The following is a 12,938-nucleotide window of genomic DNA, read 5'->3' on the forward strand; positions in this document are numbered from 1 at the left end:
GGAGCCCCCTGCACTCTTGAGAAGGGAGAGCATGCCGGGCCCCACACGAGCCGCGAGCCCCCCGGGGACCGCCCTGGCAGGCCCCTCCCCCTTGCAGGGAGCAGAGCTGGGGACGCAGAGCGGCGCAGTGATGCCGACAGCAGTGAGGGATGAGACGCCCAAGTGGAGAAACGAGCTTTACTTCCAGTCTTCAACAGGGTAGGGTAATGTTTATTTCATAACGTGTTTTCCTGTAAATGCAGAATAGCAAAATACCGAGCAAGAAAATAATTTCCCAGTTCTGAGACCAAGTACTTTATCTACAACGAGTTTTGTTTATCTGGAATTTCGCTTGGCCTAAACGTATTAGAATTCTTTGGAAGTGCTATCTAGAGAGGGGGAGCGTCTCCAGCGGAGGGGTGCGGGGGAGGGGCACGGGCCTGGGCCTGGCCGAGACCTGCCGCGCAGACGCAGACGGGTGCCGCGGGCCTCAGAGCACAGAGCGGTGCAGCCGCCGGCTCTGCACCACCTGCAGCCTTTTCTGCCGCTCGGCGAAGTTACTCTTCAGGGTCTGCTTCAGCGCCGGCAGGATGGAGCGCTCCGCCACGGGCATCGGGCTCAGAATCAGGCTGTTGGGGCAGAGGGACGTCACTGCAGGCGCCATCGGGAGCAGGAGCCAAGACGTGGCTGGCAGTGCGGCCCCAGGCAAAGCACTGAGCTGTCCCGGTCCCTTCCGTCCAGGGCTCAGAGGCCACCCCACCCTCCCCCTGCCGGTGGGACTCACCATTTCTTGGGGACGCCCTTGGTGGGGACCTTGGGGAGCTGCATGGCTCCCGGGTGAAGGGCCTCCTGGTCCCTGGTGAAGGAGTCAGCAGTGAGCCCAAGAGGAGCAGACCTTGCTGTGGTGGGGTGGGGGGCTGCGAGGGGTCACTCACTTGGGAGAGCTGGGCCCAGCCTCCTCGGGGGCAGCCTTGGGCCTCTGATTCCCTTCCAGGAGGGCCTTGAGGTGCTGCAACTGGAAGGCAGGGAGAAGAGGGGCAGTGGGCGGGGCCCGCGGAGGCACTGCCCCCCCCCGCCCCCCCCCCGCAGCCCGAGCCTCACCTCTTGGGCCTGCAGGAGGTTGGCATTCCACAGCTGGCGGATGACCACCTCACACTGCTGAAGCGTGGTGGGCTTGCGCAGGTACAGGGGCAGGCTCATCCCAGGGGGCTGCTTGCCCTTGTGCTGGCTGCCTGCCGCAGAGGCGGCCACTGCCCTGGAGGTCTCCCCTTCTTCATCTCTGGAACAGTCACTGCAGCAGCCCAGAGCTAGCCTGCCAGGATTTGTTCTAACCACCCGCCACCTCTCTCTCCGGCAGCACCCACACCAGTGTGAGACCAGTGTGGGGATGAGGGGTGTCCACACAGCCTCCTCAGGGCCTGGTTCCCTTCTGCTGACCAGGGTGGTCGTGGCACCAGGTGGGGGGGCCCTCCAGTGCCAGCTGTGACCTGGGCCCACCCCTGCCTCCTCTCTCAAGGTGCACTGAGGGTCAGATGTGGTTCAAGCTGCGTGGCTGCCCTCAGCCCTGACCCCACACTTGTGGGGCTGGTTGAGAGAGAATCTAAGGACTGTGCCGAGAAGCAGGAGCCTGACCTGCTGGTTGCCCTACCCAGGGGACAACGGGGTCTCTGTTTCGGAGGCAAAGTCCAGGTTCCTTGCTGCTTTCCAGGGAAGTCCCAGAAACTCAGGTGTCAGCACCCCGGTCTTACTCTGGCCTGTTGGCTCCATGCCTTGCAGAGGCCAAGCACCCTTCCCAGGGGTGAGCCCAGGAACCCGACTTAACTGTTCTCTTGGTGAACAAGTTAATTTAAAGGCCAAATTACTTTGTTTCATTTCTGTGAGAAAATGTTTTCGGGGCTGCTTGTTGGCACCCTCATATGGGCTCAGGTCAGCACAGGGACCCTGCAGACCCTCAGGAGAAAGGGGCAAGGCAGTGCCCACCAGATGGGCAAGCCTGGAGCGAGTCTGCTTTCACTCAGGAGAGTGGCCCATTTGGAAGGGCAAAGCAGCTGGCTGGTTGTAGAATGTGAACCTACTAAATGGGCGCTGTGCCCACGGGGTCCAGGCGAGTCCTTACTTGGCCGGCCCCTGCGTCCCAGGGGCTTTGTCCAGCTTGCTATTGTGAAACAGGGCAGCAACTGGGCTCTCTTCTTCCAGGTCCGTCTTCTGGGGAACGTCAGCTTTCAAGTCTTGCTTCTTGGAGAAGCTAAGCTGGGTCCTGGCCTTGCCTTGAGAGCTGGCTGCAGCCAGGGTAGTCACTGTGGGCATCGAGAACCAGTGCCCAAGTCCACCCAAGGAGTGCCCGCCCTTGCCTCAGTTTCCGCCTCGTAAAGGAGAGCTGGTAGACCCGAACGAGGGTCTGAGGACCTGTGGGTGGTGCCTGCTGACTGCGGTAGAAGCTGGCTCTGTGAAGCAGGCCCGCCCCACATGTACTCAGGGAAGGCCAGGGCTGGGGGTGGCCCCACAGCTGTTCCCAGACTCTGAAGCAGCACCCCATTTTGGGCAAAATGACACTGAATGAGAGCTCTGAGACCCGGCCTGCACAGGTTTCCTTTCCAAGGACAAGGCCCACTGCCTGCCTGGGCCCTGCATAGAAAGAGCGAGGGCTGCCCCTGTGAGGATGCCCGGCCTCAGGAAGGCAGAGTGGGAAGAAGAGGCTATCGGCTCCTTCCCTCTGCAAAGGACACCATAAGCCCAGAACTCTAGGTAGGGCCATCCCACCTGCTTCCTGCCTGCTTGGGGGGGGGGCGCGGGGGGAGACAAGATGAGCAGGGTTTCTGCCAGGCCACCTGTGTGCCACCTCTCCCTGGAAGACAGCTTAGGGAGGCTCAGAGGCTCCTCTCTCTGTATGTCGGGGTGCATCTGCCGTAGGGCCTTGTGCCCCACGTTGGCATTCACTCCCTTTGTAGCCAAGCCCACCGGGCTTTTGTAGCCTCCCTCTGGCCAGCCTGCGGTCCTGTCACACCCCGCCTCAGCCCCTTCCTGCTGGTGTCAGCTCACAGCACCTGGGGGTCACCCTCCTTGGCTCCCTTCAGCCACCCACAGAGCCTGGCAAAGGTGCTCCCCTGAGGTGTGTCCAGCAGAAGACCACCAGGGGCTTACAGCAACCTGGCCAGCGCCCCACACTGGCCATTGGGCCCCGGGCCCCAGTGGGGCATGTGCCCCTCCCCTGACGCTGTGTTCACGGAGGGTGCGGGTGTGTGCTCACCTGACGTCGAATTTGAGACGGACTTGATGGACTGAAAGCTGGAATTGGAAATGCTACCTGTGGGAGAACGCACAGGGTCAGTTGGAGAGCCTTCCATCCTAGTGTCCCCAGACATTTCCGCCCCCCCCCCCCCATGGGTGAGGGGCTGGCCACCTGTGCCCTCCTGCTGGCCCTGCAGGCCTGTGTATTCATGCAGGGCCCTCCTCTACTCTGGTGAGGCAGAGGCAAGGCCAGGGGAAAAGTGATTTCTTGAAGGGCCATCCAGAAAGCAGTGGGCTTGGGCCCAAAGAAGCCCCAAAGGAGGATGACCTCTTCTGATGTCCCACTAGGGACCCCTGGTGCCACAGGACTGGGACCACTAACAGGCCCTGCCACTTACCAAGGACAGCTCTTGCCCCGACGGAGGAGGGCCCACCACCACCCCATTCTCTTTGTCCCCTAGGAAAGGAGCCCTGACACCCCCCAAGACTGGGGTATTCCAGGCTAGCACCACTCAGACTTGGCCCCAAAGGTAAGTGGGAGAGAAGGCCCAAGACAGCCTGAGTCTCCCTGGGCTGGACTGCAGGACATGCAAAGTGGACGGGCTACTATCAGGATGAGGTAGGGCCATGGGTAAGTGGCTGTAGGTCTCTGCGTCTCTACTTCCTTCCCCCAGCCCTCTTGGTCATTGTGGAGTGGCAGAGAGGCTCCCTGGAAGGACTGTGCCCAGAGCCTTCTGTGCCAGGAAGTGATGGACCAGAGGCACAGGGCTGGGGCTGCCCAGGGCTCGCCAGCATTTTAGAGGGAGCCTGGGGCCTGCCATAGCAGCAATCCAAGGAAAAGAATCCCTCAGAGCAGCTGCCCAAGGGAGGGCAGCTGCTCTGCCGGCTTCCCAACTGCACATACCTCAGGCCTTGGGATCCCTGAGAGCCCCACCTGCTGTGCTTGGGTACACAGCCACCCAAACCGTGGCTGGGGGCAGTGGCGTCTGTCCAGGTCCCCCAGGACCCCTCCCCACTGGGATAGGACAGTGCAGCTAGCTGGGTGGACACAAGCCACCCAGGGGCTGCTCCAGACATCAGCACCTTCCCATCAGGCACCCGAGGGCCTCATTCCTACCTTTTTTTGGCTTCTGATTCATTATTAGCTTGTAATGGAGATCTGAAAGCAAACACATGCTCTGGTCATTTTTGAAGGTGCTGCCACTTTGAGAGAAGAGGTTTGCTTTGCCCTGGGCACTCCCTTCCTGCTGAACCCCTGAGAGACTTCACACATGACCTTGGCAGCCAGGACCCTGCCCATGGGCCAAGTCTTTGCCCTGGGTGCCCTAGGACCAGGAATCCCTCTGGCTGTTCCTGAGCCAGAGCCTTTGGGTGAGAGCCTCGCCAGAAGTCCACCCATCTGCCCATGACATCTGTAAGGCACCCTCTGCTAGGTGGGGCCCCCGCTCCAGGAGGACAGAGTGAGTCAGGCTGAGCGAGCCCTCCAGGAGCCCCTAGCCATGGATGGGCAAACGTGGTCAGAGCAATGATCGAGTGGCCCCCAGGACGTGGGCAGGCCACATCCAGGCTGGGCATCAGGGAGGGACAGGGGTGAGACTCAAAACTCCTTATGTCAAAAGGGGGGGTTCCTGACATAATGGATACCCCTTGATCTCACACTTAGCACTTCAAGTAAAGACAGCAGGAGAAAGGTGGGGAGAAACTGAGGAGGACTCCGTGGGTGGGGGGGGGGGGGGGGGGGGGGCCCCCGGGAAAAAAGGGGGGGGGGGGGGGGGGGGGGGGGAAGGAGCTCCAGCTAAAACATAAGGGAGAAGAGAGAGGGAAGCAGAGTAAAAGGCCTCAGGTTCTGCTTCAGGCCTGGCCCATGGTGGTGAGGAGCCACCAGCGGGGCCAAGTTAGGAAGCCCCTGCCCTGAGGAGACACGTCTGCACGGGAGATCTGGATAGTGCGGGGCATTGTAGGCCCTTGATTTGGGTGCGTTTAGCTTGTGAAAATCGCTGAGCTGTATGCTGGCACTTTTTACTTCCACAAAGTTTTTTAAAACAGGCGGGCCTGACTTGCCTAGAGACGAGACTGCGGCCGGGCTCACTGCGGGAAATGCCACAGACGGGATGGCCCTGACGCACCCCGACCCCCAAGACGACCCTGGTTTGGGGCCGGTGGCGGGGGAAGAGAGTCCGAGCCCCGCGTGGCAGGACCCGGGGTGGGGCTTGCTGCCCTGTGTCCTCCTTAAAACCTTGCGTGCTCTAGAGTCCGCGCGTGTTTCTGTGCTGGAGGCGCCCGGGGGCGGCAGGTCGGCGTCTCCCTTGGGCCCCAGCCGCGCTGGACGCCGCACCCGCGGCCCCGCCGCCCGGACTCACCCTTGTTCTCCCGCTTGAGGTACTCGATCTCCTCGTGCAGCTTGACCAGCGTCTCGGAGTGCTGCTGCTGCAGGAACAGCAGGCTCTTCTCCAGGTCCAGGACCCGCTTCTGCGCGTCGCTGTGCCCAGCCTGCGCGCCGTGCTGTCCTGGGTGCTGGAGGACCGCGGGCGGGCGGGGGCGCGGGCGCAACGCGCCCCGAGAGCCCGGGATCCCCGAGCTGGGGGGCCGCTGCCCGGCCGCCACCACCCCAGCGCTCATGTAGCCGCTGCCGCCACCGCCGCTGCACGCCCACTCGGTGGCTGGGCTGCCGCGGCCTGGCGCCGCGTCGCCATGGAAACGGGCGCGAGCGAGGGGGCGGGGCATGTGCCGACGGGGGCGGGGCTTGTTTGGGGGCGGGGCCTGCGTCGAGTTCTACCCTGACTTAAAAGGCATCCTCTGAACTGAGATCATCGTCTGCCTTTACAGTAGGTCTTAATATCTAATTTTGTATGCTTGTTTTAATAGTTCACTTTTTGAATAGATGATACGGATTACAGATTCGAAAATCAAAAAGGTTGAGTTTCCACTTCCACTAATTACAAAACCCTCTGCTTTATGAAATGTAGAGAAAAGACATGAAACAACTGCCTAAAAGCAGTGGAGAAGAACAACAAGCACACAGAAAGTGGACGAAGGCAGCTCTTGAAAGAAGAGCTGCTTTTCCCCGAGGGCTCTCTCCAGTCAGCCCGACCTCAAACAGGAAGCCACAGGCCCACTGGCTGAAGAGGCAGAGGATGGGAAGGCCACTGCAGCTGGAAACTGAGGGGGCAACACTGGGAAGTTTGGAGCCTCTGCGGGTGAGGAGCCGAAAGCTATAAACTTCAAATATGTGGCTGGCCTGAACTGCCCACGTGTGGGCACAATTCCAGGGCCTCGAGGGAAGGACAAAGAGCTGGAAGGCCAAAAGCTGAGAAGAGATTCATTTGCTACCAGTTCCAGGGGAGACCAAGTTTGGAGTCTGACAGAGGGGCCTGGTAAATGCTTCAGTTTTCCTTCTAAACCCCAAAAGGGCCACACCTTGGGAATGAAGACTATGTTCTAGAAATGAGATTTGCCCTAGAACTAAGGGCAAAATCAAAATATATCCGCCCTCATAAAACTTAAAGCCCAGCCGTCACAAGTTTGCGGTGATGTTCCACATTTCAACCATCTGAAGAACAAAACTCAACATTCTTCAGAGAATTATAATAGAACCCAGAGTCTCTGTGTCACATCATCCATGATGCCTGATATAAATAATAAATACTGGACATGCAAAGAAACAGACAAATGTGACTGAGTCAAGAGAAAAAATCAAAAAAATATTCAGACTCAGTCAACAGAAATAGATCTGCAAATAATTCTAGATAATAAATTTATAGGAAAGTACTTTATAATAAATATGATTAAAATCTACAGAAAAAAGGTGGCTGTAGTGATTGATCATGGAGAGGTTTTGTTTTGTTTTGTTTAAGATTTTATTTATTTATTTGACAGAGAGAGAGAGGGAGAGTACAAGCAGGGGGAGTAGGAGAGGGAGAAGCAGGCTTCCCACTGAGCAGAGAGCCCAACGTGGGGCTTGATCACAGGACTCTGGGATCATGACCTGAGCCGAAGGCAGACGCTTAACCGACTGAGCCATCCAGGCTCCCCATCATGGAGAGTTTTTTAAATGATTGATAAAGTATTGGGGGGAAAAAAGGAAATCCTAGAATTACAAATGTATCCGGACTTCTGGTTTCCTGGTCTGTCATTAGAAATCATCACTCCCATCCAACACAAGAAAGAAAATAGCTGAGCAAGCTGAAAAGTAAAAACTTTTCTTGGATCCATCGGAGAACTGAGATCAGAGGACAAACTGCTGCCCCAAAATTGGAGAGACAAGCAGGAGAAAACAGAATCACAACACGCTGGAGCAGAAACCTCTATAGGAACCACTACCAGGGGAGGAAGAGCTAAACTCTAATTGATGAATTGCTTGTGTGGCTCAGTGTGGACAAGTTTGAAAGTTTAAAAAAATCCAAGGGGGGGGGGGTCCAATCTTAAAGGGCCCTCACACCTTTGTGAGTTTAACCTTCAGGAGTCCTACCAGATTCTCATGAGGAAGAATGGGGAAAAAAATCCCTTTGTGATCCCAGCAGGAGGAGAGTGAAGTAGCCATTCTGAAATATTGCTCAGAGCATTCTGTTCTTCTTTACATGGCTTGCCCTCAAAAGAAACTAGGATGGCCCCAAATGCCAAACCAGAACTGGAGGAAAAGAAATACCTCTCTAGCCCCCTCTAGCCTTCCCTCTCTCCACACCTTTCCACCACATCAGTGGGGCTCCTGTATAAAAATGGGATACAAGTGAAAGAATTGCCCAACTGAGACCTAATTTAAAAAAGAAGTTTCTAGAAAAACCCAGAGATAACAAGACAAATTGAAGGCACCAGGGGAGTATTTTGCCTCTGACACTATGGCTATAGCAAACAATAAACATGGACTAAATCCTAGCGAGATAAACATAAAATTTCAAACTAAAGGTCTATTTACCTCAGTTTCTTCCACCCAATGCATCATGTCCAACTTTCAACAAAAAATTACAAGGCATACTAAAAGAAGAAGAACACAGTTTGAAGAGACAGCAGGCATCAGAGCTAGTCTTGGATCTGGCAGAGATGTTGGAATTATCAGATTGGGAATTTTAAACAACTATGATGAATATGCTAAGGGCTCTAATGGAAAAAGTGGACAATATGAAAGAACAGATGGGTAATGTCAGCAGAGAGATGGAAACTCTAAGAATAAAAAGGAAATGTGAGAAATCAAAAACACTGTAACAGAAGTGAAGAATGCCTTTGATGGGCTCATCAGTAGACTGGACATGGCCAAGGAAAGAATCAATTAGCTTGAAGATATGTCAAGAGAAACTTCCAAAACTGAAATGTTAAGAGACGAATGAATGAAAAAGAACAGAACATCCACAAATTTTGTGACTATTACAAAAGGGGTAGCATTTGCATACTGGGAATACCAGAAGGAGAACAGAGAAAGGTACAAAAGAAATATTTAAAGCAATAATGACTGATAATTTCAAAATATTAATGAAAGACAACAAATCACAGATCCAGGAAGCTCAGGGAACACTAGGCAGAATAAACACACAAAAAATCTACTCCTAGGCATATCATATTCCAACCAAAGAAAATTAAAGACAGAGAAAATCTTGAAAGAAACAAGAGGAGAAAAAACCACCCACCCAAACAAACCTTTATCTATAAAGAAGCAAAGACAGAATTACATTGGACTTCTCCTCAGAAACCATGCAAGCAGTGAGAGAGCGGAAGAAGATATTTCATGTGGAAAGAAAAAAGCCACAAACCTAGAGTACTGTATCTAGCTACATTTTCCTTCAAAAGTGAAGGAGAAATAATAAAGACTTTCTCAAACAAAAACTGAGGAACTTTGTTGCCAGTAGCTCTGCTTTGCAAGAAATGTTAAAAGAAATTCTTCAGAAAGGAGAAAAATGACATAGGTCAGTAACACGGATCTACGTAAAGAAAAGAAGAGCATTAGAGAAGGAATAAAAGAAGGTAAAAAAATATTTTCTTTTTCATATTCTTAAGACTTTTTAATTTTTACTCTTTTAAGTAGGCTCCACACCCAATGTGGGTCTCAAACTCACGACCCCAAGATCAAGAGTCGCATGCTCCACCAACTGAGCCAGCCAGGCGCCCCTTCTTTTTCATATTCTTAATTAATCTAACAGATAACAGTTTGTTTAATCATAGCAACCACACATTTGGTAATTATAGCTTATCAATAAGTGAAATGAATGACAGCAATGTTATCAGATATGAGAGAGAGAAATTGGAAATATCCTAAAGTCTTGCACTACCATGAAGTGGTATGTTATTCTAAAGAGAACTTGGATTCACTGTAAATGTATACTCAAGGGCAACCACTTAAAATAGTTTTAAATAAAAAGTATAATTGATATGCTAAGGGAAGAGAGAAATGGAATAATAGAAAAGGCTCAGTTAAAGGAGCACCTGCCTGGCTCAGTTGGTAGAGCTTGCAACTCTTGATCTCGGGATCATGAGTTTGAGCTCCATATTGGGTGTAGAGATTACTTAAAAATAAATGAACTTAAAAAAAAAAGGCTCAGTTAAAACCAGACAGGATGGGAAAAGAGTGGAAGATAAAAAGAGAAACAAAGAACAATGAACAGAAAACATTAACAAATATGGTAGATAGTAATACAACTGTTTAACAGTCACATTAAATATCAATGCCATCACTACACCAACTGAAAGACACAGGCCATTAGAGTAGATAATAAAAATGAGGCTTCGGGGCGCCTGGGTGGCTCAGTTGGTTAAGCGTCTGACTTTTTTAAAGATTTTATTTATTTATTTATTTATTTGACAGAGAGACAGGCAGCCAGAGAGGCAACACAAGCAGGGGAAGTGGGAGAGGGAGAAGCAGGCTTCCCGCTGAGTAGGGAGCCCGATGTGGGGCTCGATGCGGGGCTCGATGCCAGGACCCTGGGATCATGACCTGAGCTGAAGGCAGATGCTTAACAACTGAGCCACCCAGGCGCCCCTAAGCGTCTGACTCTTAATTTGGCTCAGGTCATGATCCCAGAGTCGTGAGATCAAGCCCCACATTGGGCTCCATGCTGGACGTGGAGCCTCCTTAAGATTCTCCCTCTCCCTCTGCCCCTCCCCCTCCCACTCTCTCTTAAAAAATGAGGCATAATTTTATATTGCCTAACAAGAAAGCCAACTTCATTCATTTATTTATTTTTTTAGGATTTTTATTTATTTATTTGAGAGAATGAGAGAGAGAGAGCACGAGAGGGGGGAGAGGGAGAGGGAGAAGCAGACTCCCCATTGAGCAGGGAGCCCGATGCGGGACTCGATCCCAGGACTCCAGGATCATGACCTGAGCTGAAGGCAGTCCCTCAACCAACTGAGCCACCCAGGCGCCCTATTTATTTTTCAAGTAATCTCTACGCCCAACATGGGGCTTGAACTCATGACCCCAAGATCAAAAGTCATGTGCTCTGGGGCGCCTGGGTGGCTCAGATGGTTAAGCGTCTGCCTTTGACTCAGGTCATGATTCCAGGGTCCTGGGATCGAGCCCATCGGGCTCCTGGCTCAGCGGAGAGCCTGCTTCTCCCTCTCCTTCTGCCTCCCCCGCTGCTCATGCTCTCTCTCTGTATTTCTGTGTCTCAAATGAATAAGTAAAATCTTTAAAAAAAAAAGTCATGTGCTCTACCTACTGAGCCAGCCAGGTGCCAAGAAACCCACGTTAAATATAAAACAGATAAATAAAAAGAAAAGGGATGGAGAAAGATATACCATGCTAACACTTATCAAAAGTGTTATATAATTTCAGAGAAACCCAACTTCTGAATAAAGAAAATTAACAGAGATAATGCCAACAAAGTGGCATTACATAATGATAATGATAAAGGAGTCATTTCTCCAAGAAGACATACTGTAACAGCACTCCAGCTGGTCTTAAGGTTAACACACTGGTTGCTTGCTGACTTAAGGCCGTTGGTCTGTAACAGAACTAATTTACTTTCTTTGAGGTTAGCAGAAAACTGGTCTTGGGGAATAAGGGACCGGAACAGGGGACAGTCCCACGCCACAGAGGTTAGCAAGTCTGTTTGAAGTCCTCTTAGCTTTCTGATCAGCACAGTAGTCTTTTAGCAAAATGTTTTATCCTTTTTAAGGTCACACAAATGACTTTACTGACCCTTCTTTGAACATCTGTAGACCTTGCCCTCCTTTGCAGTAAGAACAGAGTACTCTTGCACAACCCCTGGGTACCAAGGAACCAGACCTTCTTTGACAACTCGGAGCACTGAGATAATTCTGTAGCTGACCTCATTGAGTCTGCACGGAATCAAGAATGTCACAGACCACTGCGCTCCCTTAACTGATAAAAACTCCTTTCAAAATCTCTGGGACAGGCAGAAAACTTGGAGTTGACCTTTGGACAAGAGTCCACCTTCTCCCCAGGTGGCCAGCCTCCTAAATATTCCTTTCCAATCAAAACTCTTCAAAACAAACAAAAATAACAACAAAAACCCCTCATCTCTTGAGTTTTGGCCTTTCCAGCGAGGGGCAACTGAACTTGGGGTTCAGTAACAACACCAACCTTTAATATGTATGAGCCTAACAAGAGGACAGCAAAATATGTGAGGCAAAAACTAATAAAACCTCAAGGAGAAATCAATGAATCCACTCTTATGGTTGGAGATTTCTTTTTTTTTTTAAGATTTTATTTATTTATTTGACAGAGAGAGACACAGCGAGAGAGGGAACACAAGCAGGGGGAGTGGGAGAGGGAGAAGCAGGCTTCCCACTGAGCAGGGAGCCTGATGCGGGGCTCGATCCCAGGACCCTGGGACCACAACCCGAGCCGAAGGCAGACGCTTAACGACTGAGCCACCCAGGCACCCCCTGGTTGGAGATTTCAATGCCCGTCTATCAGTAACGGACAGATCCAGCAGGCAGAAAATTAGTAAGGACAAGTTGAACTCAACAGCACCATAAATCAACTAATTGACACTGATAAAATACTTCATCCAACAACAGCATCCAAACATTCTTCTCAAGTTTATATATAACATTCACCAAGATAGATCACATTCTGGACTATAAAATACTCCTTAACAAATTTAAAAGAATAGAAATCATATAACATATGCTTTTAGAACACAAAAGAATTAAACTACAAATCAATAACAGAAAGATAGCTGAAAAATACCAAATTACTTGGAGATTAAACACATACTTCCAAATAACACAGTGGTCAAAAAAGAAGTCTCGAGTGAAATTTTAAAAATATTTTCAACTAAATGAAAATACAAGTTAATGAAATTTGGGGGAGGCAGTTAAAGCAGTTTGCAGGGGGAACTTTGTAGTTCAGAAGGCATAAAATATTTTTAAAATTGTTCTTAACCTTCAGTTAGGGAAGATCTTCTTAAATAAGATACAAAACATAGGAAGCATAACAAAGAACACTGATAATTCTGACTTCATAAAAATTTCCTGTGCCTTAAAAAGATAAATAAAACAGACTTAGAAAAAATATTTGCAACATACATAACAGAGAAAAAATTAATATCTAGAATACATCACTGATTCCTATCTATTATTAAGAGACAAATAATATAATAACAGATAAAATTTAACCCCATAAAGTGATTAAAGAACAAGTGAATGAAATTACATTCAAGAGAAGCTAGAAAAGAAATGGGCGGCGCCTGGGTAGCTCAGTCGGGAGTCTGCTTCTCCCTTTCCATCTTCCTCTACCCCTCCCCCCAACTCCTGCTCTCTCTCTCTCTCTCTCT

The 12,938-nt window shown here is 50.8% G+C and overlaps 1 protein-coding gene across 2 annotated transcripts; it reads right to left on the bottom strand.

Annotated features, from left to right (window-relative positions):
* Nucleotides 1-114: 114 nt before the first annotated feature.
* LOC117999800 (coiled-coil domain-containing protein 74B-like) lies at nucleotides 115-5,826 on the bottom strand. Of its 2 annotated transcripts, XM_034989174.1 has the most exons (7): nucleotides 5,568-5,826; nucleotides 3,227-3,283; nucleotides 2,096-2,276; nucleotides 1,081-1,258; nucleotides 915-994; nucleotides 764-835; nucleotides 115-608 (listed from the first exon to the last, which is right to left on the bottom strand). In XM_034989174.1, the coding sequence occupies exons 1-7, from the start codon at nucleotides 5,824-5,826 to the stop codon at nucleotides 470-472; spliced, it is 966 nt and encodes a 321-aa protein (XP_034845065.1). In that variant the 3' UTR covers nucleotides 115-469. The 2 variants fall into 2 exon arrangements, with proteins under 2 accessions (XP_034845065.1, XP_034845066.1); XM_034989175.1 differs by lacking the exon at nucleotides 5,568-5,826 and having other exon boundaries at nucleotides 2,096-2,258; nucleotides 3,227-3,549.
* Nucleotides 5,827-12,938: the final 7,112 nt, after the last annotated feature.

This window comes from Mirounga leonina, unplaced genomic scaffold (genome assembly GCF_011800145.1).
Source record: "Mirounga leonina isolate KUSES-001 unplaced genomic scaffold, KU_Mleo_1.0 Mir_481, whole genome shotgun sequence".
Lineage (NCBI taxonomy): Eukaryota > Metazoa > Chordata > Mammalia > Carnivora > Phocidae > Mirounga > Mirounga leonina.

Coding starts and splice junctions, on each gene's coding strand:
- LOC117999800 (XM_034989174.1), bottom strand. CDS start 5,826: ATGAGCGCTGGGGTGGTGGCGGCCGGGCAGCGGCCCCCCAGCTCGGGG. Junction 2,277..3,226: donor CGTCTCAAATTCGACGTCAG/GTGAGCACACAC, acceptor CGATGCCCACAG/TGACTACCCTGGCTGCAGCC. Junction 995..1,080: donor ACCTCCTGCAGGCCCAAGAG/GTGAGGCTCGGG, acceptor CCTGCCTTCCAG/TTGCAGCACCTCAAGGCCCT.